At 40.4% G+C, this 26,502-nt stretch overlaps 1 protein-coding gene across 3 annotated transcripts; it reads left to right on the plus strand.

The window, feature by feature from the left end:
* The first annotated feature begins 1 nt into the window (after position 1).
* On the plus strand, positions 2–15,042 carry sirt5 (sirtuin 5). 3 transcript variants are annotated; one of them, XM_069190899.1, is made up of 9 exons: positions 2–140; positions 1,953–2,085; positions 3,864–3,997; positions 5,664–5,889; positions 7,873–7,960; positions 9,043–9,096; positions 10,718–10,841; positions 12,980–13,095; positions 14,465–15,042. In XM_069190899.1, exons 2-9 carry the CDS (start codon positions 1,974–1,976, stop codon positions 14,535–14,537), a joined length of 927 nt encoding a protein of 308 aa, XP_069047000.1. In that variant the 5' UTR covers positions 2–140; positions 1,953–1,973; the 3' UTR covers positions 14,538–15,042. The 3 variants fall into 3 exon arrangements, with proteins under 3 accessions (XP_069047000.1, XP_069046998.1, XP_069046999.1); XM_069190897.1 differs by lacking the exon at positions 2–140 and adding an exon at positions 160–529; XM_069190898.1 differs by lacking the exon at positions 2–140 and adding an exon at positions 1,645–1,903 and having other exon boundaries at positions 2,000–2,085.
* The last annotated feature ends 11,460 nt before the right edge of the window (positions 15,043–26,502 follow it).

The raw sequence follows: 26,502 nt of genomic DNA on the forward strand, positions 1-26,502 counted from the left end.
GTTTTTCATTCCGAGCTGCAGTTTTCCTGCCCTTGTCGACCGAAGAGACCAGGAGCTCGTACAGTACTTCACGACAGACCTTTACGGCACCACTCCGCGCCTCTGTTTGTAAACACTTGCCGTCGTCTGCGCAGCCGAAGGTGGGTAAAGGTGATGGTGGGTTGGGCAGCGATTGAAGTTTAATGGGCCGTCGCCGTAACGCGGGAGGGGGAGATAAATACTGTTGTCGCTAAGGAAAAAAAAGCTTAGTAGATGCATAAATGGCATGCATTTAGTACTGTAGGTTTACATCTTCGCAATCTTGTTTTAAATCCTGAGTACGGCGCATGCAGTGGAGGGCGAGATAATGTGCTAATAATGTCGTGCGAATAACTTAATACATCATGATGCCAACATTTCCTTGGTGTTAAACTATCACTCCGGCTCTAGCGTGGGGCAGGGCGATCTGCACTTTATCCACAGGACTTGCTTTCTTACTGTGTCGAAGTAGGAAGCAGGAAAACAGTGTTTCTGAGAGCACGGAGAGGGGGTAGGTCGTGCCACGGTGCATGAAGCACGTTGGGTTTTGTTTAGAACCCGGAAGTTTTTGTCTTTGACTCGAGTAGCACCTGAAACTTCGAGTGAAAAATAATCGGTGCAGTGCGCTTGCTTTGAATTGTGTAAAATGTTTTTTTTTTAAAGTGTTAGGATATCCCCTTTGAAATAGTTGCGATTCTGAGTCTGTGTGGGTTGCTGTATTGGTCAGGGTTGCATAGTGTCGGAGAACCACACTAAGAAATAGGACAAGTGAATTAAAGTTAAGATAAGAGCACGTTACTCGTCCCCTGCCCTTCAGACAGCGCCTTCACAAACACGCACGTAAAGGCATGAGGTGATAAACAAAACTGCAGATGCAAATGCTAGAGAGACAGCAAAGTTACTTTTAAATGATGATAAAAGCTATGAGTTTTAAATTGTCGAAGGGAACAAATTGACGAATGGTAGCTTTTTTGTGTAGCACCTCAATGTTCTGAAATTATTTTATCCATTTAATTAATTGTACTTCCTTTCACATACAGTCAAGATGCAGTACTGACTCAGTTAAGTAAATAGCAGCCTTTTTCTTCTACACTGGACATGATATATTCCAGGATGATGACTAATATGTCATAGGTCTCTCAGTACCAAATTTCTCAAAGGAGTGATGCATTAATATACCTACTGAAGTTGACTCCTGACTTCTTTCAAGCCATTCCTTGAAAGTATAAACTGCAGAAAAAAAGGACACTACCCCAAGTGTCTGGTGCTGTACAGAGAAGGAGCATCCCAAAGTTTGCTAAAGTGTTTGTTTTTCTTGACCCCTTGTACAGAAATGCCCTTTGATGGATTACTAAAATGTATTACTTGGAAAATTACTGATCCAAATGTTCCAACTTTTCAAAGTCCTCAGGGACACTGACAATCCAGTAACTCTACAGAATCAACAATGAGACACGAACCAACTGAAAACCAACTGAAAAACGTGCATTTAAAACTGAGAACAGAAGACACAACTTAAATACTTTATCTTTATAGGGTTGAGTGGAACAGCGACTGATCAAAGTAGCTGAAGCTGATAACCTGTTTCCTTCCAAGAAACAGCGGGGTGAGATCAGCCACTGACTACCAGATGGGCCGAGTGGTCTTCTCTCCTTTGTAACCTTCCTTATTTTGTTTTTTAAATGTCCCTTGGAAAGAACTTGGCAACTGTGAAGAAATGCTTGATGATATCTCTATCCCCACCTACCTGTACACATGAATGACATTCCTCTAGCAGATTTCTGATTGCAGAACAGGAAGTATTCTTTATTTTCCACTCGCTCAGCTCAAGCACCTGTTTCTAGGTGTGCGAGTTAAGCCAGCCCTGGACAGAGGTGCATAAGCGGTGAGATTTTGATTATTATTTCCCCTGTCTCTTTATTTTTTTTTTCTAGAGCTGTGAAACACAGATCCTAATGATTCTTTTCCGCTCTACTGCAAGGAGACTGGTTTCTCACGTGTGTGGCGGGACACAAGACTCTCTAGCGAGACAGAGGTGCTTCACAGACATGGCCCGCCCTAGTTCAGGTAGGTCTCAGGGGCTGCACCTCTCAAAAAAGGCAGTTTTTTTTTTATACTGACCGTTTTTGTGCAGTCTTGTCTGTTGGAGTTGACTTGAAGCTGTGCATATGGAAAAGGCATTTCGTGTTTTAAAAATATTTAGACCACATTCAGATGTTGGTAATCGAAGAAGGCTTTACTGTGCCACGCCGTTCAAGACCTTAGTCAAGACAAATCAAAAGTAAAATTATTTCTTGTTACATTCTGCATAAGTAGTTTATAGACATAAATGAATGAAGGGTGTTATTATTATTTGTTCTGAACAGTGTTCTCTTTCAAAACTAGAATATTCAAAAAAATAATTGGAAGGAAAAAGACTTGTTTTTTTGTAAAGCATAAGTTCTGCAGTGAAATGTTGATTGGACCCCAAGTCACGCAGTAGGAATTTGTCTAGTTTAAAGTCTTACCATTTTCCCTCTTTTTGTTGGGCACACAGACATTCTCAAACTACTTTGAAAGCTTGTTTGAGAAGTTTGACCTAATGAAAAAATTAAGTTATTGATGGAAATGGGATAATTGGGGATATTGTTTAATCACTGCGATAGTGTTTTGTATAGTTCTTCAATTTAGGTTTATCTTGTTCTTATAGAAATATGTAGTTAGCTCTTTAGCTGACAAAAGAGATTAAAAAATAAACTCATTAGGTACAATGTAAATAAGTAATAAACACATTTTGTATTTCCTCACAAAAAACACTCAAATGTTTTTTTTCTTTCATCATTCAACTAATACATGAGAAGTAAGGGTGTAATGTTTAATCTTTTTAAGCATTTGTAAGCATAAGCTGTGTGTGTGTGTGTGTGTGTGTGTGTGTGTGCGCGCACCCTGCGATGAACTGGTGTCCCATCTGGATGATAGGTCACTTTTGACCTAATTCTTTGGGATTATATTCTAGGTGGCTGTGGCCCTGACATGTTGTCTTTTCTATAATTGGAAAGGGAATCTAAGAATGGGTTTGGCCTGTTACTTCATTGGTACCAAACATAAATACACACGAGTGCTCAACTCAAAAGAATATTAATGTGTAAAGGAATTTATGTTGGAATTTCTTGTTCATTATAAAATAATTAAACAAGACCAAGTTCCTTTTTCCCCTCCACATTTGTCACATAAACTAGATAACCAGTAAAAGCACAGAATTTTGCAAAGCCATCTGCTGCTGTTCCCTGCTCCCCTACTATAAAGAGCTCTTTGTCAGCTATAATGATTGTTCTTGTGGACAGTCTGGTTCCATTACTGTAAGAGAGCTTAACACTATACTAGTGCTGCCAAATTCCAGACCTTCAGTAATTACCCATCCTTCTGTTGGCTTACAGTGGTCAGGATGCAGTAGCTGAGGGTATTGTAAGTACTACTTAGTTGTAAAAATACTGTGCAATAAGGAGGTGTAAAATGCATTTTTTAAACTGTCATAAATCTTAGAAAACATCTAAGTGCTAGTTCCCAGGGTTGCAGTAATGGTGTGAAACTGATGTCATCCAGTTCAACTGATCTTTTTTTATTTCTAGCAGGGAATCAAAAAAAAATGATTGGTTTTTAAAAAAAGAAACAGACCACAGTGTTACATAAGGCTGATAAATTGTAGTTTTATATTTTAGTTATTGACCTATATTTGTGAGACATGTAGCAGCTAAAACGTCTTTACAGCTGTTGTTAAGACTTAATCAGCCTGCAAACAATCAAAATTGTACTGCTTGTGGATTAAATGTTTTCTTTTTTAATTACGGTATTGCTTTTGTCTGCAGATATGGCTGAATTTCGACAGGTGTTTTCCAAAGCCAAGCACATAGCAATTATTACGGGTGCAGGGGTCAGTGCAGAAAGTGGGGTCCCTACTTTCAGGGGCGCTGGAGGATACTGGAGACGGTGGCAGGCGCAGGTAGGACACAGCAGTGCCTAGTCACAGTGCTGAGGCTTTTCGTTCTTCTGCTTGTGCGTGAATAACTGTTGACTCTGGTTGTTCCACTCAAAAGGAATCATTCGACGTGGACAGTTCCAAATTATCCATCACAAATTTTTGCAGCGATATAAAAAAACGATACAGTTGGTTTTGACTGATTAAAAAAAGCCAACGTTTCTGTCTCCAAAGAGAATAATCAAGGAATGATCAATGCATTTACAGTAGTAGCCTCCAGATGTATTCATACCCTTGGTAAGTGGCGATTACAGGTTCATTTCACATGAAATTGCAAATGTCCGTTGAGTACTTCTTGATAGATGTAGGTCAGAAACTAAAGACCTGTATGACATTCAGTATTGTGTGTCTAAATAGAAGATCTGTTTAGAATAGCAACATTTCTAAATGCATTGTGTTTAACTGAAATGGCCTCAGACAGTACTTTGTTGACCCTCCTTTGACTTTGATAAATTTGAGCAGGTGCTTCCTTAAGTCATTTTAATAGTTTATTAGAACTTCTTGTTCTTGGCCAACCTCTGGTCGGAGATTCAACCATTCCTCCTTGCCAAACCTTTCCAGCGCCTGTACTTGGTTTGCAGCAGCTGTAATTGGGATCTGTTTACTTCAGCTCCAGAACACAATATGTTCTGCTTAAGGCTGAGGTGGCCCCAAAAACACAACTCTGACTTCTGTGCTCTCTTAGCCATTCGGTCATGCAGGTTGATGCAGGCTGCGTTTTGGTGTCATGACTACAACCTCGAGATTCCTTATAGAAAGCACCACTTTTGGTTAAAATCTCCTGATTAAATTTGGATTTAGGAATATCCATTTTCTGTGCTTGTCTTGCCTTTCTGTGCTAATTAAGTGTTGCAAAAACTCAATTTATGTTTCACCCAGCTACGTTGTTTGGTCTGCTTTTGACTTGGTAGTCAATTAGTTGTTGTTTGCCGAACTTGACGAACCACCAAATGACTAGTAAACATTAGAGGATTTGATTTGTAGCATTCATGGCTCACTGCGATAAGATGAAGTTTTTTTGTATTTGTGTATTTAATATATTATTTTTTGCCGCCTTGCCATTAATATACTCAGTACTCTGTTTAAAACAGTTATGAAGTTCTATGTTTTGTATGTAAAAAAAAAAAACTCAATGCAATCTTGCGTTTTCTTTAAATTCAATTCTTTGCTCACTTCCTGAGAGTTATAAATACATTTAGAGGCTGCTGTATAATTTAATATTTAATAATATTTTATTATTTTATTTATTTTTATTGTTTTTACAGTGAATATGATCATATTTTGCACACAGACACATGTATTTATTTATTTTTATTTATTTATTTTATATTTATTTTGTATTACTGTACGTATTCTAATTTTTCATCTATCCTGATGTCTGTTTTTTTTGCTTGTCTTGGGCTGGACTACTGTAACACATCAAATTCTCTTCGGGATCAATAAGGTCTTATCTATCTATTTCATGACGAATTGAGTAGAATGCTTTCTTTACAAAGCCAAACCACTCTGTGTAATATTCCGGTATGAGGCCTCTGTATTTACCCGGTCAGTTACTGAATTTCAAATTAAAACGTCACTTTCCGATCATATAAAAATGTTGTCTCACGTTCCGTGTTTCCTCGGCGATTAGGATTTAGCGACGCCGGAGGCCTTCTCGAGAAACCCCTCTCGAGTATGGGAGTTTTACCACTACCGCCGGGAGGTGATGCTGACCAAGGAGCCCAACCCGGCCCACCTGGCCATCGCCGAGTGCGAGGCGCGGCTCAGCAAGCAGGGCCGCTCCGTCATCGTCATCACGCAGAACATCGATGAGCTGCACAAGCGGGCCGGCTCCAGGCACGTCTTGGAAATCCACGGTAATTGCGCCTCCTTTCTTTCAGAAGCGCCGGGCGTTTTGGCGGCGGGTCTGTCTCCGGGATTCGCCTGCCGGCCGAAGGAGCCACCGAGTATCCGTCCTGCGCAGCCCAGGCAAGCGTCAGAGGCGCTAGGCCAAAGGGCCCTGCCCCTCGCCACTGGGCAGTGATGTCACAGTGCAATGACCTGTGCCCCCCGATACATGCTAGTGTCTCATCGTTTTAGATCTTCTGTAAGCAGTTGTGCAGTGAATGCATGAAATTTTAGAATTAGTAGTAGAATTAATGAGTATATATAATAATAATTATAATTGCTTACACTTATATAGCGCTTTTCTGGACACTCCACTCAAAGCACTTTACAGGTAATGGGGTCTCCCCTCCACCACCACCAGTGTGCAGCCCCACCTGGATGATGCGACGGCAGCCATAGTGCACCAGAACGCTCCCCACACATCAGCTCTCAGTGGGGAGGAGAGCAGAGTAAGGAAGCCAGTTCACAGAGGGGGATTGTTAGGAGGCCATGATTGATAAAGGCCGATGGGGAAATTTGGCCAGGATGGCCATATATTATTATTTATTTCTTTATTACTGTTTCGATATGTCACGAAGTACACTGAATACGAAATGGAGCAGAATTTTGGTTTCGCAGCAGATACGTTAATAGCAAGCACTGCATCTGAGGGTCTCGCATTTCCGTAGCGCTTCTCACCCCAAAAGATTGCACAGCGCTTTACACACACTGTAAGAGGGGTCCCACTGAAGTTATACACAATACTGAAAGATGAGTAATTTTGAGAATGGTAAAAAATGTTGTATAACACAATGGTAGTGTCACTGGTTTGCTGTGATATTCAGTTGCTTAGCTAGGTTGTTAAGTAATATTAAAAATGGTAAAAACATAAGTAATATTAGAAATGGTCATGTCCCTGGGTTGCTGACTAAATGGAAGTTATTTTTCATATCGCGAGTATTCTCAAACAAAACAATTCATAATTAAAATTTAAGTTGACTGAAACACTTTGAAGTTAATAAAATACTTTGAAGTTAATAAAATACTTTGAATTTAAGTGAATAAAATAATTTAAACTGGGAAAAAACATTCAATTTCTTCACAATATGTGTTTTATGAGCATTGAAGACTACAGATGAAGCACATCTTTGTGAAATTGTGTATATTAATTATCAACACCATTTAAACATTTGATTAATTTATTAATATAATGAAATTTATGAATATGATGAAAGGAGACCTTGTGAAATCTAAAAAGGGAGGTGACTTAATGTGTGATTTTGCGTGTACAAAATGCTTTTGTAGCCTTTTCCAGCTGTATGCATCTCTCCAATTCTTCCTCTAAGGTCCTCCGATCACGGCTGACCGGGCCGTGGTTCACAGGAACAGCTCTTTCTTGAGAAGAGCAGACTCTGTCAGTAACCAGCCTTTGTGTGCCTTTTTATAGGGCAGGGCACCTCCAACCCACACCTCCAGTCTCATCTCATCTCATTGATTGGAACACCCGACTCCAATTAGCTATGGAGAAGTCATTAGCCTAGAGGTTCACGTACTTTTTCCAGCCTGGACTGTGAATGTTTAAACAATGTGTTCACTATTGACAAGAAGAAGTACAATTGTTTGTGTGTTATTTGTTTAAGCAGATTGTGTTTGTTTATTATTGTGGCTTGGTTGAAGACCAGACTACATTTTTATGAGTAATTAATGCAGAAATCCAGGCAATTCCAAAGGGTTCACAAACTTTCTTGCAACTGTATATGTAATAATATATGATCCTTCATTCATGTGCTGATATGTATGAAGCATGAAGCTCTTTTACGTGGTTTTAGACATCACTGTTCTGTGCTTTTCTGTTTCTAGTGAGATTCTATCAGGACTGAAAAAGCCTCGATATTTAATTTTAACATGCAGTATTTTTTTCTCGTTCACAAATGACAGGAAAGATAAATGTCTCATCATGCCTTTATTTTTAGGAAGTTTGTTCAAAACCAGGTGCATCAATTGTGGGAATGTAGCAGAGAATCACAGCAGTCCAATATGCCCTGCCTTGGAAGGGAAAGGGTAAGAAATTTGCTTCTGTGTCCAGTTATCATGAAGTGTGAGGTGGGCTCCCTCTGCTGGCCGATATAGGCATTTTCCAGGTTGCAGTGATGAGTGATGATTGTTCTGTTTCCTGTAGGAGGGTTTTGGGGAAGTGCAACTGATGTACTACAGCACATGTACAGCCTCAAGAGAAATCAGTAAAAGTAACCAGAAGTCAGACTTTTCCATTAGAATTGGCCGTTTTCCCCTTTCTTTTCTTCAAATATGATTTTTAGACAGCAGAATGATGTACCTTTTTAGAAAAAAATATATGGTAAAACATTATTTTGCAGCAGTATGAATAATTAAAGGGGAACTGCTGTTCCAGTTTCTCAGACCAGTTATTAAACCAGTAGTTTGCAAATTTCGCAGTAAGCACAAAATCGTGACCTTTGTGAAAACATTCTAAGTCGCCAAGTTGTTTCAAACCACTGGTCTCGTCACGGGCGAGAGCAGGAGTTCCTAAAAATTCCGACAGGAGGTGGCCCCGTCACGCTCGCCAGTCTCTGTAATGAGTAATGTAATGTGATGTACGAGCGAATGAGTACAGGTTGAGCAGCAGACATTTCACTGCAGAAATTGTTCCAACCTGATCTGCATGCAGAGAAAACTAAGTAGTGTTGGTCAGCAAAACCCTCTCTAAGTCAAGAACAATATTTCTATCGGATGAAAGGAGACATTCACAAGCCTGCTGCTTCACAGTGTAATAGGGCTGGATCACGTCACCGGAGGTCTTGTTGCCTTGGTCTGAATCTCAGAACTGGAAATTTCTTTTTTGCTTTTTGTCTTATTTTGTGATGTACATTGGAGTTTTTACAAGTTACTGTGTACATTTTACTTTTATTGTGGTTTGAAATGGACGGATCAGTGATTGATTCTTTCTAAGCTAAGCTTTCACAGAATGTTAAAATGTGATATTTGCGATGGATTGATCCCTCATATAGATTGATTTTTTTTCAAGTGGAGTGCCAGTAAGTTTTGTTTTCAGAATTTCCTGCATCAGAAATGTATCTGATGCTCCTGTAATATATGGTTTTTGAATTCTTTCTCTTTTTTTACAGTGCTCCAGACCCAGATACAGCAGATGCTAAGATACCAGTTGAAGACTTACCAAGGTGGGATTTAACAGATTACTTTTTGTTATCTTTAATTACCATTTTTCTGAGTGCCTGAGAAATGTAAATATTGCGCTGAATTTGTTCATATAGATCTAATAAAATTATGTACAATGGATTTTTTATTCATACAAACTCAGACCTGGTATAATGACCATGAAATAACTCGATGTAGTTTGTAAACTTTATATTAATAGATATCAATATTCAATTTTAAGGGTGATAAAGAAGAGGGAATTTATTCCCTTAGGGATCTGTTGTGTTCAAATTTCAGTGAAAACATTTTTATATAACGCAATAATTTTGCAAAACCAGTAATTGTTGTAAGTTTTTTTTAATGGCTGTTTCTCACATGTTAAGTGCCAAACAAGAAATGTAACAGACGGCATTTGAGAAAACCAGTAGGTGGCGCTCTTGCCTGTATACCCAGATTTGCAAACAATTTGGTGACGTGGAGACACTATGCTTGCTGTAGAAGGCCCTGTTCCACATTTGGGAAACTGAACCCAGGTCTTTTCAGTAAAACAAAATTCCCGGGCATCATTTGTAAGACTAGGGGTGTTAATCCAGGGCAAAGGTTTGTACCGTTAGGCCTTTATAAAAGTCCCCCTTAATGGAGCAGGTGAAGAAGTTTCTCTCTCCTCTACCTGATTCGGAGTAGCTGCCTCACATCACTCAAGATAATGGTGCTGCAGTCCAGTGGTGCATGAAGTGAAATCCTCCAGATGGATAACTCCTATATAAGTATGTTTCGGAATACGGTATGTGATGTGTTTGGCAGTAGTGTGAATATGGTTCTGCCACAAGATGGCAGCAACAGAATGGGATATTGGTATAGTCTTACTCAACCTTGTTTCTACGAAAATACCCTGGTATCAAAACAAGGAATGCAGTAATACCAATAATAATTCTGTGCACTTACCTATTGTTAGCCAAGCTGATATTTTATGTTTGCAATTAGGAAACTACACAGAATGGATGATGCGTTCTTTCTGCATCTTATGTTTTGACTTCTCTCCTCCTTACCAGTGGATAATGACCGGTTTTTGAAGGAAAGGGACAATGGATTATTTTCCAGCCGCTGCCTCAATTTGTTGGGTTCAAAGTTTACTTTGTATAAGCAATTAAAAGGACAAAGTTGAAATATATTTTAAAAAACAAGTGCAAAATGCTGTTCCAACCGCCGACAGCACTGGTGAGTTTGGGTGTTGCTGTGATTGTGCAGTGTCTGCTCTATCCTGGTTTTGCAGAACCTTCCCACTATGTTTTAGGTTCAATGCAGTATTTTTGTTAAGAGCTGGGGGTTATTAACAGGCTGTTGGCTTGACATAGGGGTCTTTGAATCAGTCTATGTACCTGTAAAGCAATTTCCATTGCGAGACGGAAACAAATCTGCATTTTTGTCTGTTTTTTTATGTTGATTTCATTAACATTCATCCCTGCTGTTACTATTTCAGTTCTTTGCCTGGGTTGGTTGGCCACACACAATCCGTTCTTTGTGATTGTCCTGATGTCTCTTGAGCTTTAGAGAGGTAGTCCGGTTCAGCTTGAGGCTGAGTTCTGCGGTGAAGTTTTTCAAGCCAGCTCCTGTTTCACTCGCTTGGCACTCTCTGGTCTGCAGGTGTGTGGAGCACGGCTGTAACGGACTCCTTCGCCCGCATGTGGTGTGGTTCGGAGAAACCCTGGATTCCGACATCTTAACGCAGGTCGAAAAAGAACTAGAAATCTGTGACCTTTGTTTGGTGGTAAGTAAAGAGATGTGGACAAACCTTTTTTCGATCAATGGGCACATAAGCAAAAGAGATAACTGTAAGAGCTCGTATCTTATTTGTGTGGTGCACAGCCCCTCCAATGATGAACACAATACGATATTACATTTTCTAGTACTTGCAAATGTTTTGTGTGCGTTTTTTGTCTTGAGTGGTGTGCTGCTTGTTCTGAGCTTTTTAGATTTTGCCATTTTGTGTTTTGCAGGGGAAACCCAATGGCATTCACGTCAGGCTGAATTAGGTTTTATTCATGAGATCTGCTCATTGATAGCTGCTCTTGGACAGCTATTGAACAGCTCTAAATCAGTGCTTCAGGACATACAGCATTAACATACTGAAGAGGCCAGCTGTAATCCCCTTAACACTGGTGGTACATATCTTCCTAGATATTAGGCTTAGAAAGATGTGACTGATTATTTTTGTTTCTTAAAACATCTGTTTTTGAGACAGTTCTGTGATGTGTCCATTACCTCACTGGCCAGGCTTATACAGAAAGACATTTCTGTCTTTATTTCTAGAGAAGCTTTCATCCTGCTGTGTAGTTGGGTAGTATTTACCCATTCATCCTATTATATCAGGATTCTGCCAATGGAAAGATAATGTTGTTGAAAATCAATTTTATTTTGTGCAGTTTTCATTAAAATATAATGATTTGGTCTCATAAGCAAGGGTATTTTGCTTTCAATTTCTGCATAATAATTGTATTAATGATGGGCTTAATGCAAATTAACTGGAAAGAGGAAATGGAATGAATGCACTGTCGATATCCATTGTGTTACGTAGTGCATTGTATTGTGAAGGCAGTGACCCGAGTCCAACAAAGATAAAGATCCAAATCCCAGCAGTGACACTGCTCATGTGACCCCAACAGCACTATTTTAACTTGACCGTAGAGATGAGTACTGTTTTTCTCTTACCGAATCACAGTCTCTATTACCAAGTGAAGTAATAACCGTCACACGAACTGGAAAACTCGTAGCAATCCAGTGTGCGGGGCTCTGGGAAATCTGGAGAGGCAGGGGGTGGAGCTTCACATTCTGCGCTGCGTATATACAGGGCTTCGAGCATCTTTCCCCCGTCTTGATCGACTCGTAACGTGAGGACAGGAAAAAAGAACAAACGGGAAAAACAGCCATAAAGACACGCGTGACATCTTGGCGTTGAGTACTCCGGTGTTTTCCCTCTGCCCGGGCAGTGGTCTGAGCAGCTGCCGCAGGGGTTCGGACTGCCGCGGCTGTAAATGAGCCCCTTTCTGTTTCGGTTGTCACCCAGCCTTACCGAGTAACTCGACACAAAACATTCTGTGCTCCTTTAGGGGCTTTTTTTTCTTTGGATTGATTTTTTTTTTGCCTGTATGCAGATATTGTTAAGAGTTGTTGTTTTTTTTTAAAAAAGACATTGGGCTTTAGTTAAGATAGGGCTTTTTCTTAATTTAATTTGATCTAATGAAAATTTGCTAGAAGGTGAGAGAGACGAAAATAATTATCTCGGCGTAGGATGTTTACATTTTGTTAGGCACACAATACCATAGTTTCTCCTGAGATCCCACTGAAGAGCCGCTTGTTCCAAGTAGAATAAAGGGGGTAACATTTTCTATTTAAAGCAAAACATCCCAAATCCTTATTTCATGGAATAGCTTGCTTCTCCCCTTTGATATTAAGGCATGATGCACGCCTAAACGTGACTGACAATCGCTTGCTCACAAGACACGGGGTTAAGGCCGTGCTCTGTAAGTGCACAACAAGCAGCTGTTAATGCAAGAGTAGCCATGGAAGGATTTCTAAACGACAAACTTCTGACTTCAGTAAATAACCATGCAATCCATTGTTAGTATCATTTTTTACGACCAGGTTACTGGACGGTGTTCTCTTTGTGTATCATGGCTGTGGACTTTATGCCTCCCCTGCATTGCATTGAGATGTAACTGTCTCTTACCAGCACTGTGTCTTAGAGGATCAGGGGACTCAAAGATTTCAACAGTCAGCGCTCTTCTACTGCAGTAGCTGTGAAATCACTTTTCCGTCGGGCAGCCCTGAAGCAATGTTTGAGCACATGGACAGGTTCTTGTCTCTGCCTTGCTCGTTCAATCAGCCCCTCTCGTCCTCCCCTCGTAGGTTGGCACCTCGTCGATCGTCTACCCTGCGGCCATGTTTGCCCCCCAGGTTGCTGCTAGGGGGGTCCCCGTGGCCGAGTTCAACACCGCAACCACCCCCGCCACCACCCAGTTCACGTAAGTCCGAAAATCGCGAAAGAGCAAAAGGAAGCAAGTTGGAAAAGAAGACCCACCAGTTCTACTGACCAAGTAGCCCAAGTGCGCAGTGATACCGAGCAGCGAGTGTCATCCAAGCCAGCATTACGCTCGGTGTTTACTGTACTTCCTTAACAGGTGCCAGAGCCTTGCGATGGTCAGACCTGCTGAGCTCTTAACCCGTTTCAGGAATAAAGCTGTGTGCTGAAGTCTGGAGCCATCTGAGCATCTCACACGATCGAGTATGCAGGGATATGCTTTCTGGCACTACAGGGGACATGAGTTCTTTCTCCCATTACTTGAATTTCAATTCAATCCCAATAAAGAAATAAGGAACTAGACACCTAAAAGAAGGTAATTGCAATTTTAGAAATCATAGGGACACTTACTTCTTTGAAACTGGTTGTTTGTGTTTATTTCTGAATGCAAAGTGAATTATTTCCGTAATGCTTTAACAGCTATCGCTAGTGGAAGTGTAGTTTTAAATGCTGAAAAACTATAAACACACTGAAAAAAGTTGTTTTCTTCAATGCAGAGTACAGCTGACAAGTACTGTTGACAGAGCACATAGTTTCTATGCAATTGCATTTTTTATTTTGTGTGGTTTTGCAACAAAAGAAATGGTTGATGAATTCTATAGATCTCCATGTTTACAGCTCACATGTTCAGTGCAGTGTCATTTTTCCCTCATCTAATAACATAGAGTGTGTTTAAACATGTAGAGGTTTAAACTACAAAGGCCTGTTTATGCGTGGCTTGCATATGTGTGTTTGTTTTGGCGAGAAATACGTTCAACAATCCAGGCTGTTGACAAATGAGTAAGGCTGTTTGAAGATGTCAAAAAGCTTAAAGGGGCGGAATGGTGGCTCTGTGGCTCAGGATCTGCGCCTGTGACTGGAAGGTTGCCGGTTCAAATCCCGCGGCCGGCAGAGGAATCCTACTCCGTTGGGCCCCTGAGCAAGGCCCTTCACCCTAACTGCTCCAGGGGCGCCGTACAATGGCTGACCCTGCGCTCTGACCCCCAGCTTCTCTCTCCCTGTCTGTGTGTCTGTGTCTCCATGGAGAAAAGCTGGGGTATGTGAAAAGATGAATTCCTAATGCAAGAAATGTATAGGGCTAATAAAGAAACATTACATTATTATTATTAAAGGAAAAACAGTGATCACTTTTCAGTATTGCCACCTGCTGGTATCGACACAGGCACGCCCATTGTTACAGTACGTTCAGCAGGTGTGAGCTCTTTGCTGAGTGTACTGCCCGGTACGGAAACCCCCTACAGCTTCACCGCTAACGCAGACTAGCTGTTGCACTTCGGTGTTTGAGGGTGTTGCTTCTGAATTTTGTGTTGCAGGTTCCACTTCCAGGGTCCCTGTGGAGCCACTCTGCCCCCTGCCCTGGCTCGCCACGAGACTGAAGCCATCTGAGCTCTGCGGCACGGGAGACGAGAGCGAAGCACTTACTTGACAACTGGGAACCAACAACCGTTTGACGCAGTATCCATCGGAAAACGTCACAGTAGTAATGTTTCCTAATCGTTTTCAGATAGATGAGGTTCAGATTCATATTCTGTCTAGTTTCTAAATCAAGAATCTGCTCTGCCTGCTGTATCGCACCAGTTCATGGCTGGATTTGACTCCGGTAAGGAGTGGAAAGTGTGTATCACTAGCTTCTAACATGCGGGTTATTGGAAAGGAAAGAGAAGCATGCAGAAGACGGAGGGACATGTTTAAAATCACATTAACCTATATTACATGTTTGGCTTCTTTCTGAAAGGGTCATCAGGTTTTTTTTTGTTTTTTTTTGCCTCTGCGGTCTACATCTGAGTTTCATACTCCGAGGTTGTTGCAGCTGTGTTTTGTCTTCCTGATGTAAAAAGTTGCATTTTGATTGTGTTTACAATCCATAATAAAGTCTTAGGGCTGATGGGGAGTGAGTGTTCCTCTGAAATGCCTCTCTGTTGCGATTAAAACAAGGCTTTTTTCTGAGACGTGCGGGGAGCTGGTCTGACCTATCGGGAAGTGAGAAATCAGAGGGACAGTGTGAAGGGTGAGTTGTGTATGATCAGGCGCTAGCGGTTTCAAACCCTGAACATACTACATTTAACCTGGAGGTCCATACCAAAGGTTACATTTCAGTAGCTAATTCATCCTTTATATTGTAGATTCTGAAAGTGATAGTGAAGTGACCATAGTCATTCTTAAATGTGAAGCATCCTCTAAGTGATGCTATTTGCTATCCGGACCGCAGTGGCCATGCAGAGTCTTAACACATGCTTTTAAATTTCACATAATATTCAGAATAAAATGCATCGTTGCTGTTTCACTGGCCTCACTCCCGTTCACTTATCCCACAAACATCTTGATTCCGGAAATCCTTCATCCTTCAGTTGTGTGTGAAAAGGTGGACTTTTTGTAGGAGGACATGAACTTTTTCCCCCTTCAGTGACCTATACTATCCAAGCCTCAAGACTGACTGACCTTTCTTCTTTAAAATGAAATGTTCCAAAATATGATCTGTGGCATGCCAACATAAGATTTTCCAATACTGAGACAACATGCTGCCACCACAACACAGGTACTGGATGTTTTTGTTTTTGCCATGGAAATGAACCTACCAAAACACTAGATGCCACTGTTTAACTAAAGTTCTTTTACTTTTCCCAAAATAAATCATTCCCGCTTGCATGGTTTTTCAAAGGGCAGCAGTTGAAATATTTGTTTTCCCTCATCAGCAATAGAGGTGTACAGTACATGTTTATTTACACTGTTTGTCATTTCAAGTACCGTTGTATCTGAAGTAGCCAGGAGCCACTCTGTAATTGTCGGCGGTGATAATTATTATAGGGTATCAGTTTGGAGAATACTGTAATAAGTGCATAGGATGTTTTAGAAAAATGTTTTAATGGAATCTTTCTCTAGATCACTGATCAACTGGTATGGCTGCAGTTTTATTGCTTTTACTGTCCATAGTTTTAATCTAATTGGAATACATACGGTACACATTTCTGGAATATTTTACAATTATTTGTGATTATATTGATGGGTTTAAAAACGGCATCTTCGGCACAGTGAAAATCGGGAACACGTGGTGAAATTGTGCTGCACTTGTTGCTGGGGTTTCCAGCCTGTTTTGTTATAAAAAAGCATAGTGTGCACATTTGCCTTTGACCCTGTGCCATTATTGCCGAGGAAAGGTCTTAACTCCTTACTTTGCAGATTTTGGATCCTTGCTGTTTATCCCGTCGTAACGAGTTATTTCTCTTCCCCTGCGTGTGTTAGAGAAAATTATTTTCTTCATGGAGTTGCACTGTTCTACAGCTGAGAGGTCTGTTTTATTTGCTTGGAGCCTTAACCTGCTCAATTCACACTACAGTGGCTATCTTCCTACTTTTCTTCAGCGTTACACATTCACACCAAAATTATTTGCCCACCTCAGTAGGCTTACTTTGTATTAGTAACTGTTACAGTAGTAATCTTACTACAGTACATGCATCTTATGTAGAGATGCGTTTATAAAATCTTGCCATATTAAAAAGAGTGAAGTTTGTGCTACTGTTTCATCCTTATGTTTATTTCTTGCCTTTAAGCACTGTCTCCTTTACCCATCACCCAAATTGCAGCATGGAGTTCTAAAATTGGCATGGAGTTTTGTGGATTTCATAACTTTAATTATTAGTAATATTATGCTTCACAGATTATTGTAGCTTTGAGAAGACAGAGAGGGGAGATGAGTCCTGATTTGTTCATTAGCCTATTCACTAGAGTATATCTGTTTCCATCTTCCAAAGAACTCAAACGGAGTAATGAGAGAACCTGGAAACCCCAATAATACTTGATACAAAAAACAAACAAAGATAATGTAATTATGAGAATTCCATGGAGCAGCAGCCAAACTATTCAGTGCTAATTACATATTCATGTAAACTCCAGAAGCCAAGGTTCTTTTTATCCTATACAGACAATGAGGACGTATTCTGTAATTATCCTGGATTTATGAATTCGCTTACACTAATGTGCAGTGGCCTCTTATCTTTTTGACAGCAATAAAAACCTGACAATATCAGAAAACCAGAAAATGTGTTATGTAAAGGAATTGGGAAATTTTAAGAGAAAAGATGTCACTATGATAGAGAAATGAATTATCATTAACTCTTATGAAGAGTACAAGAAGAAATAGAATGTTAATGAGTCAATAAAGGCATCGTTTGTCAGTCCATTGCATATTGGTCACCATGAATCCTGATCATCCTTAATATGTATTCTACGACCTATGACCGAGAGCAGAATGTTTTATTTATTTAGCCCACGAAGATTATGAGACACTTGATTCATTTAGATGAAGGTTTTGTGCCTGAATGTTTTTTTGATGTATAGTGCCACTATAAATCTCCACCCTTTTCACCTTTCCTGTCTCTTTAAAATGCTCCTCATATTGGTCTTTGTGATTCCAGTTACACCACAGGATCCAATGCATTACCATGTGATTATTTCTTTAAATTAGTTTCTAACACTCCTGGTGTTTAGGTACACATGCAAGATTGCCTGGAACACTGATAGTCTGCTTTTCCTTTGTGTTCACCTTTTGCGTATATAAGGTCACAAGAAAGGCTACAAATGAGAGGAGACAATTTGACCCACACAGCCCATTCGCTGATCTAATTAATTCATCCATGGAGGTTATCCCGCTGTTTTTTGAAAGAAGCCAGGGCATCGGCTTCAACAGTATATTCAACACATGCCTCCCTTGCAGATTTTTTTCCCCCTTACCAATTTTTCAAACTTCCATTCTATTTGAAATGTTTTTGAATTTCTCTGTCTATCCTTGCCCCAAGCAGATCGGTGCTCTTCTGGTTCAGATTGAATCCCTCCCATCTGCGCTGACAGACCTTTGCTGTGGAAAGATTTGCAGTGGTAGAGAAAGCTTAAAACCTTCTGCTGTGCCCTGCGCTTTCAGCCCCGTGTGAGGGTTTAAAGTTGTTCATCTGTGCTCAGATCTGGCTCTATCCCCAAGAGCGCCAGCACACAGGTCTTGGTCTCCAGGTCTCAGATACCCTTGCTAGCAGTCTGTCTACCTTTGGGATTAAGATAGCCACCTCAGCTGCAGGGACACAGGAGAGTGTAGCAGATCTCACTAGCAGCATCCCTGGGATAGAGTCTCCAGCATCCCTTACTGTGGCTTTTGTTCCTGTGCTTTGATGGTAGGGGTTCTGAATGAAGTTGCTGTGACCAGGGTCAGAACGTCAGGGTCTGTGGTGGTGGTGGCGATTGTCCCAGAAGCTGCTGCCTTGGGCTTCCAAGTCCTGACTGCCTGTTGTCTAGGTCCTGGAGTGATGGAGACGTGCCTGACGATGTGATGTTATGTGGCCCTGTCAGGACCGTCTCTTTGCAGAACAGCTCATTTTCTCTGCAGCATACCCTTTTTAGATCCCTGTGGGTATGATAGCTCCAACCCGGGCGTCTTTGTTTATATTTTTTTCCATATTTCATTGTTATGACAGACTTCTAGTTACATAGTTTGGATCTGAATTTCTGTCATGCTGCCATGATCATTTTTTAACTCTGATTTGCCATAATGAATGTAGAGCATACTGTATTGCATGGGATATTTATCTTTTCTTTTTTCTTAAGAAGGATGAATTTTCAAAATACAGGCAGTAGATATTCGAAGAATTATATGGCCACACTCACGGACATCTTGGGGAAAGAAAGAGAGAAGAAACAGCAAGCTCATGGAGGATCTACACATGCATTAGCATTGTCAGGCACAATCAAAGATTCTGTCCTGAGGAGAGCTCCATTGTGGGCCACAAGAGAGGACCCTGGAGGAAGTTTCCAGACGTTGTACAGACATAAGGCCAGATGTGGTTCCCAGAAGTGAGATCGTCCCAGTTGAGCTGATGGTGCCGTGGGAGGAAAGAGGTAAGCAGGTCGGGGCCAAATCCGAAGATCTGGTACAAGACGTCAGAGAGAAAGGGTGGCAGACATGGGCGTTCTTCGGGGAGGCTGAATGTAGAGGATTCCCTGCACCGTCAGCATGCAGAGAGCTGACTGGCAGGGACAGAAGGACAGCAGTCCGAAGGCTGGGAGAGGCAGCTGAGACCTGGCTGCCCAGAGAGGACAGGCTGTGCTCCCACTGCCAGCGGGGAGAAATAGAGACAGAGGTGCACTTCCTACTGCACTGTGACAGATACTCTGGGATTAGAGAAACATTCTTCCCGAAATTCAGAAATCTAATCCCAGAGTTCCCACACCTGCCAGAGTCACAATGGGTCCCAATCCTACTGGGAGAGGGAGGAGGTAACCCAGTTGATCTGGCAGCCCAGTATGTGATCTCCTGTCCCAGCCTGAGGAACAGTGAGTCTGTCTCCCAATAATGCTCCAGCCGCCTAGTATACAGTATGTCAATATTTTATAATATGTCCTTGTTGTAAATGTCTGTAACATGTCTGTAGATTTTATTTTACTTCTATTTTTTGTTTTGTTCCATGTTAATTTTATTATTTTTATTTGCTTTGGCAACACTGATTGTACCCATCGGCCATGCTAATAAAGCACCTTGAATTGAATTGAATTGAGAGAGCCTCATGCTGGCTCTGGAAGAGGAGAGGGGAGTCCAGCTGTCGGCAGGGAGCTATCACTAATGACACGCCAGCAGGAGGGCGTCGGGGATGAGGGCCGTAACACCTAATGAAAACTGGGTTCCACCTGATGATGTCAGTTCCTGGCCAACAGCAATAGTCATTGCAGCTACTGACTAAGGAGAGCAGCAGGAGATGTATATAAGTATCTAGATTAAGAAATGAATAGAAAGCAGTACAGATAAGGGTCAAACTTTGGCATGCATTTCTGTTTCACTAGATGGTTTGATGTTTGTATGAGACTGCTCTGCTTCTCAACATAGCAACAGATCTGAATGCTACTGTAGGTAATTTTCTTTTAGTGCTTACTTCTGGCTAATACAGACAGACACACACACACACACACACACACACACACACACACACACACACACCTTTTCCTTAAAGAACTGTTTCTAAGCTCTTATCCCAGGCTTTAGCTTTGACTCTCTAGCCAGACGCTCTGTATTCTCAGGAGATTAGTGGGTTATGCCACTGCTTTTATTGAAGATGTTATGCCTTTAGAAGAAAGCTTTTCTGACTTATCCATGGCTTGCTCGTGCTAAGGGACTTGATCTGTGAGAACCCTAGAGAGTAAGTCATGCTCTGGCTGCTCATTAATGGAGAGTTAGTTGAACAGCTTTCAAATTACTGCTGAGTTAAAAAATAACAGAACACATTTTCCATTTATTAAGCAATAATTTCACACCAATTCGGTTTGTGAATCTGTGGTTGTTGCTGAGTAATACTACTACTTCTGCTGCTACTACTACTATAACTACAACCAATAATAAAACATAATAATAAAATCAAAATGACACTTGATTATTGGATCTGTGTCGGACAAAATTGACCTTCTCTTCAAAAGTCTGTGTTTTACCTGTAAGGGTCTGGGCTCAAGTGATTTTACTCAGTACACCAGCCAGCCTACCGAGCCCTTGCAGCAAAACGCATTACAACTCGTTTCTACTTTTAATTTTATTGCCAGTATGACCAGGTTGCAAAGTAATGAGTGCAGCTCAGTTCCATGCTGATGAGAAAAAAAGAAAGAAGAAACAACATAATTTCAGCTGTGTAGCCTCTTCAGGCGTGTGAGGGAAAGAGGGAGAGAGCAGGGAAAGCGAGAATGGGACAGGGAGGGGAAGGATCTGAAAAAATTCTGCTGTGGAAGACGTGGAGATCAAAACTCTGCAAATAAAAGATAATGTTACGCAAGTGCTTAGTGTCCTTGCCTTTTCAGGTCTCACCGGGAGGCTGTAAATAGCAATGCCCTATTTTTTTATTAAGCTGAAGAGTAATTTGGTTCCACTCAGGTCGCACGCAAAACCTAAAGCACAGAAAAGAACATTTGTAACCTTTCATAGTGATCGTTTTCAGGATCTGCTTCAGCTGCCTGCTGACTTAAGCAGTGTTTCTCTTACTGAGCTATCAAATGAAACATGGAAACAGGTCTCTAGCTCATTAAAATGACAGTCTAAATTCTTGAGACCTTACTATGGTAATAATTGCATTGCACTCTGGCACATTTACTGGCCTGCTAATGTTTAATGAATGTAGCCTTATGTACTCTGCCAACCTTGAACAAGGAATCCTATTGACATAACATGAATATTTGTAATTATTTTCCCCCAACCTAAAGGTTCATTTAAGGTTAAAAAAAACATGTTTTGTAAAATAAAAGTGCCTTGTTACTGGACTTTGAAACACAATGTCTCATAGCAATTGCATATACGTATTTCACAAATATTTACAGATGATTAGCATCCCCCTCAGCTAATATTTGTAATTTGTGTCATCAGATAAGTCATCATCATTAATTTTGTGTTAAAGCTCATGCTTTAAAACTTTTTTATTTTACTTTTAATTGGCGATTTTTCAAATCCTTAGTTCTTTTACGTTTACTGCTGTTTAAAAGAACTGTACTGCACTGGGGCACTGAGATGAGATTGAAAGTTTGAGGCCTAATTTCAAATCACAGGTGTTTTATTGCATAATACAGTTTGCCGATTAAAAATGCCAGCCTCAGTATGTTTTTGGTTCAATTATATTGCCAAATCACTGTTGCTGTAGAATTCTATAAGCATACAGTATTGTTCTGAAATCCAATTTACAAATAATGTCTTAACCAAATATGTGGTACTGTATGGCCTCAGGTGCTGGCTTTTGGCTGAACTGTAAAATACACATATTTCCTAATAAAAGGACAAAATGGAAAATGGCATTTATGTAAGTTATTCCTCATATATTTGCGTTTTCAGAAACCTCATTCTGTTTTGACACTATTGACACTGTTATTGTTGAGTACTAAAGCATAGTATGGCACACCTGAAGAATAGAAAAAATGGATTCTCACCCTCAGAACATTTCCATTAGGTTAGTTTAGAGCTCAGCTCAGTCAACATTTTCCTGAAGCCTTAAACAACTGTATTGTTGAGATGTTGAAAGTATCTCAGTCAGAAGAATAACTGTTTGATTAGATTTCCTTACTGTCTCACTATAAACTGCCTTCATCAACTTTCTCTTATAAACTGGCTCCCTCTAATTTCCTTAAAGTACATTTTGTTGGAATTGTATTTAATTGAATTACCTTGCCTTGCTAAATTATAAATTGTTTAAGAAATAAGAAATTGTATAAGGGCAATTAGATTTGTTCCTTTCCTTTTAGACTAAGAAAACATATAAATAGCAAAACAAAGTCATTCAGTCAATGATGCTCAGTGCACAGAAGGTTTATCTGTCCTTTAAACCTAGAATAAAAAAAATCTCCATAAGTGACACCACCAGTCTTACTAGCAATTCAGGATTAACAATTGTTTTCTCTTAAAACAGGGCGGCAGACTGGGTGGCTGTGTTTACATCAGTTTTGTTAGCGTTTCCACCAGCCTTTGGCATTCGGTTTTCTTTTGTACCTGGCTCTTCCTCCCTACCTGGCGTGAACAGTGCAGCAGACGGTTACCACACAGGGTCACAGGGGACACATTAGCTGGCGTCGGGGTTGGGGGCTGCCGAGCAGGCTGAGACGAGAGCTGGACCAGAGGGGTGGACAAGGACAAAGGGAGGAGGAACAGTCCTCACCTGCCTACAGTGGGTTCCTCAAGCGGCCCTGAGTTACCATGCGGACATCCTGCCCCTCACTCGAACCCCTAAAGAAAGGGGTTAGGATACAGGTGCCTCTTTTCCCCAGCTGGGCGAGTGACTGTATACCCCATTCCAGCTAATAATCACGTCTCTTTTCGGCTTAAACCACATTTGACTGGAAAGATGAAGTCCCTATTCTGATAAAACCGTCGTTCTTTGCAAAATGTGCGGTTTTTACGGACGAGCTTTACATAAACTGCTGAGGCCAATAAAGCATTAAGGAGTGACTGACAGTGGGTGTACAGAGAGAGCAATATTTTCTTAGAGTATTACATTTACATATCATCTTGCTATTCACAAAAGATGTAAGGTGAAACCTGTCTCTCATGTACTGTGTACTTACAAATCTATCTTATAGTACCTTACATAAACATCTTTTAGGTTTATGGTGTTTCGAAGAGGATGCTGTCGCTATGGATTATGGGAATTAATCTGAACACATTCTTGCCATTTCACAATGCCGGGGAAGGTGGGACTCTGAAGAGGCTTCTAATTATGCCTTTTGCGTGTATATAAAGTCAAAGTTATCAGTCACGGACAGCTGTGCCACTCTTATAAGCACTCCACAGCTTGACATACAGTAGTGTGACATTTCTCTAATGACACTTGTTGACGGTTTATTGTGAGCAGTGTAACAAACTTTCATTGTTAAGGATTAACCTTTTTTTCCTGTGTTTTTCATTTCTTGCTTTGTTTAATTGCATGCCATTAGGGGCAATTGTGGGAGTTCTATTGATTTATGCCTGAAAATAACACAACACTGCAGAAACTAAAACAAACAAGAGAGGAGGATATTTAACTTGAGTTCTAAAGATGCGAAAGGATAATTTCAGTAAAAAAGGGATAAAACTGTTGATCTCAATGGCATCATTAAAAATAAGGCCGTCGGGTGTGTGAAGCTGAAATCCGTCTTCTGGATTCCGTGAGGAACAAGTGTAGGATGGAGATGGGATACACTTGTTTCACCTTGTGTTAGGAAATTCCCAAAACCGGGATGTATTTTCAGAAGTGTCATAAGACATAAAGACATTCAGAAAACCTCTTTCGTAAAAGGGAAATGCCTGGATATTTTGACTAAAGTAAAGACATCGATCTTTTTTTCTAACCACATTATCCAGTACAGGGTGCTGGAGTCTATCCCAGCAAGCAACAGGCGCAGGGCAGGGTACACCCTGGATGGGACACAGTGTAAAGTAAGGATAGTCAGGGAAAAGCAGTGTGATTGGTAACTTTACAGTGTAATTCCTTAATTGGGATATTTCTGCTGAAAAAAGGAGATTATTTTCATAAGGGCAGGTGGCCAGTAATGAAGAGTTTTTTTCTGATGTTTGCTTGGCTGTTGAATGGATGTTATATTCTGTAATGCGCTTTGTAATGTGCTTGGCCTTCATACTGACAGGTGCATACCTACATTTATAAATAATTTAATTGCTCTACAGAATGTACATTTTTTTAACACAGTTGAATCTGATGTAATAATCCTGTAATCGTGACAAGTTGCGTTATTTTATATTTAAAGATATACTGTACATAAACATTTTGATTCCATAAAAATAAAAAAATAAAATATTTACCCACATTACTTAAAAACTGACTAAATGTGTTTGTCCCTTTCATTAAAACAACTTTAATACCAAAATGCTGTTACTGAAATGAAATTAAATAGTCTGCTAATTGTAGCTCTTAATAAAAGTTTACATGAATATGAATATAATAAAGCTTGGAATGCCTATTTATTCAAGGGTTTTCAAGAAGGATAATAACACTGTTATATGCTTGCACATCTTTAACGCTGAAATCTTTCAGATTTATGTGCTATGAATGAGGTGACCTTTCATCTGTTTCAATGTGAGTGTCCATGATGCTACCAAAAGAGATAAAATTTAAATTGAATTTAAATTCATGAAGGACAGTTCTCCTATTCACTTTGGAGTTGTGTCAGTGTACAGTAAATCTGCCTTTAATTTACTGATATGCCAGAGTTTGTGTTATCAGATGTTATGTTTTTTTCATCCCTATTCTACAGGAAAGCAAAATGCGTGTTAATGTTTGAATGTGTTTTGACCATTTTGCTACAGTATCTTGTTTTTTCATCACACCTTTTGTTAACATGTCCAGCACTAAAGATATAGGACAGTTGCTGATGTTTTCGCCTTGTCCTGACCTCCTCACTCATCACTCATCTGATAGGTGTTTATTTGAATCCACTAAGGCACAAAGCAGAAATAAGCGTTTTTAAACTGATGAATTATGAATCACGGGCATTATGAGCTGCAGTACTGATGCCCATATGTGCACTTCAATGTTTCTGTGTATTGTTAAAAAGTTGTTTGATGATTGGCTTTGAGGGCTCAGGTGCTGGCTAATCTTCTTTAACACTCTGCCAATTAGAAGCTAACTGATATGCCGATTTCCCCAGAATGCTAATTAAAATACCATCTGAATGTGCTTTAGGGAGCACAAAAATATGGAATATGCATTCGAAAGACCCTGGGATGGTAATGTACAGTAGCTGTTTGAAACACTTCCTTAATATATCCAGAAAGCTCTAATCCCATGAAATAAGCTTGCCCTAGTTCATTTATGGCACAAAAAGGAAGTCTAAACTCTCCTGCTGTGTGTGCTATAAATAGATGATCTCCTCGGTGGCTGGGACTGCACCTACCCTGGGATTTTGAATAACCATTCTCTGTACAGTATACTGTAGTTCCATTCAGGTTTCCTCCTGTCTAGAATATGAGACCAGAAGCACTGCAAGTCCTGGTACAGCATGAAGGTTTCACAGACGTTCTTTAGGGATGGCTGAGGGAAACAGCCACTGCTCTTTCTATTTTTAGCCAGTGTCATTATAAGACTAAGACGTGTAGAGGATTTTAAGGCTACCAATCGCGTCGTCTGTATCCTCTGTGGTGTATTCGACAGGGCATAGAAGGTTCAGAGGACAGGATTCAGGTGGTATCACATGCAAGGGTATGGTATTCATTTCCTCTCCATTGAACACTGCGATTAAAAGGGAGACCATATGCAACATTAAGAGGCTTCCATCCTCTTTGCAGTGAGAATTTACTGCTGTTAACTGTGGCAGAATATCGTGAACGTAATAAACCCTGGCTCTGTAATCTCTCTAGGGGTGTCCTAGAAATTCATTTGGGTGTGTGGGTATTTCCAATATTATAAAATATCATCTCAGGTCTAGGGTATTTACACTGCACAATTTTTAAAAATATATTTTTATAAAACTGGACATTTCTCCAACATTTCAGTCTGACAAAAAAAGTGTATTTTGATCTTGTAGTGGGTAGTGCACAAGAAAAGGCTTAGTGCGCATGTAAACATGCAAAACAATTTGCTTACCAAGAAGCAAAATATACACATCCAGCCTAAGATTGCCGATGTTTCTACACCTCTGTTCCCTGGCAAAGGCTCCTGTACCAACTTCCCCTTAGGAACAAATGTGATACATAAACAAGCACCTGTGACACTCCCACCTGCTGAGCCCTTCTCTTTTTATTATACTGTAGTCCAAGCTATACAGCCACTGACAGGAGAGCCAGCACTGATTGGAGGAGTGTCATCTGACACCTGTCTTTGACTGGAGAAACTGAGTTAAGCATTTTTTACTACAGGCTCTTTAA

The sequence above is a fragment of the Lepisosteus oculatus genome, chromosome 6, assembly GCF_040954835.1.
Source record: "Lepisosteus oculatus isolate fLepOcu1 chromosome 6, fLepOcu1.hap2, whole genome shotgun sequence".
NCBI lineage: Eukaryota > Metazoa > Chordata > Actinopteri > Semionotiformes > Lepisosteidae > Lepisosteus > Lepisosteus oculatus.

Bases quoted from the DNA above. Each gene is read 5' to 3' on its own strand.
- sirt5 (XM_069190899.1), top strand. From the start codon at position 1,974: ATGATTCTTTTCCGCTCTACTGCAAGGAGACTGGTTTCTCACGTGTGT. The intron at 7,961-9,042 runs GTAAGAAATTTG...CTTTTTTTACAG, and splicing joins CCTGCCTTGGAAGGGAAAGG to TGCTCCAGACCCAGATACAG. The intron at 10,842-12,979 runs GTAAGTAAAGAG...CTCCCCTCGTAG, and splicing joins TCTGTGACCTTTGTTTGGTG to GTTGGCACCTCGTCGATCGT.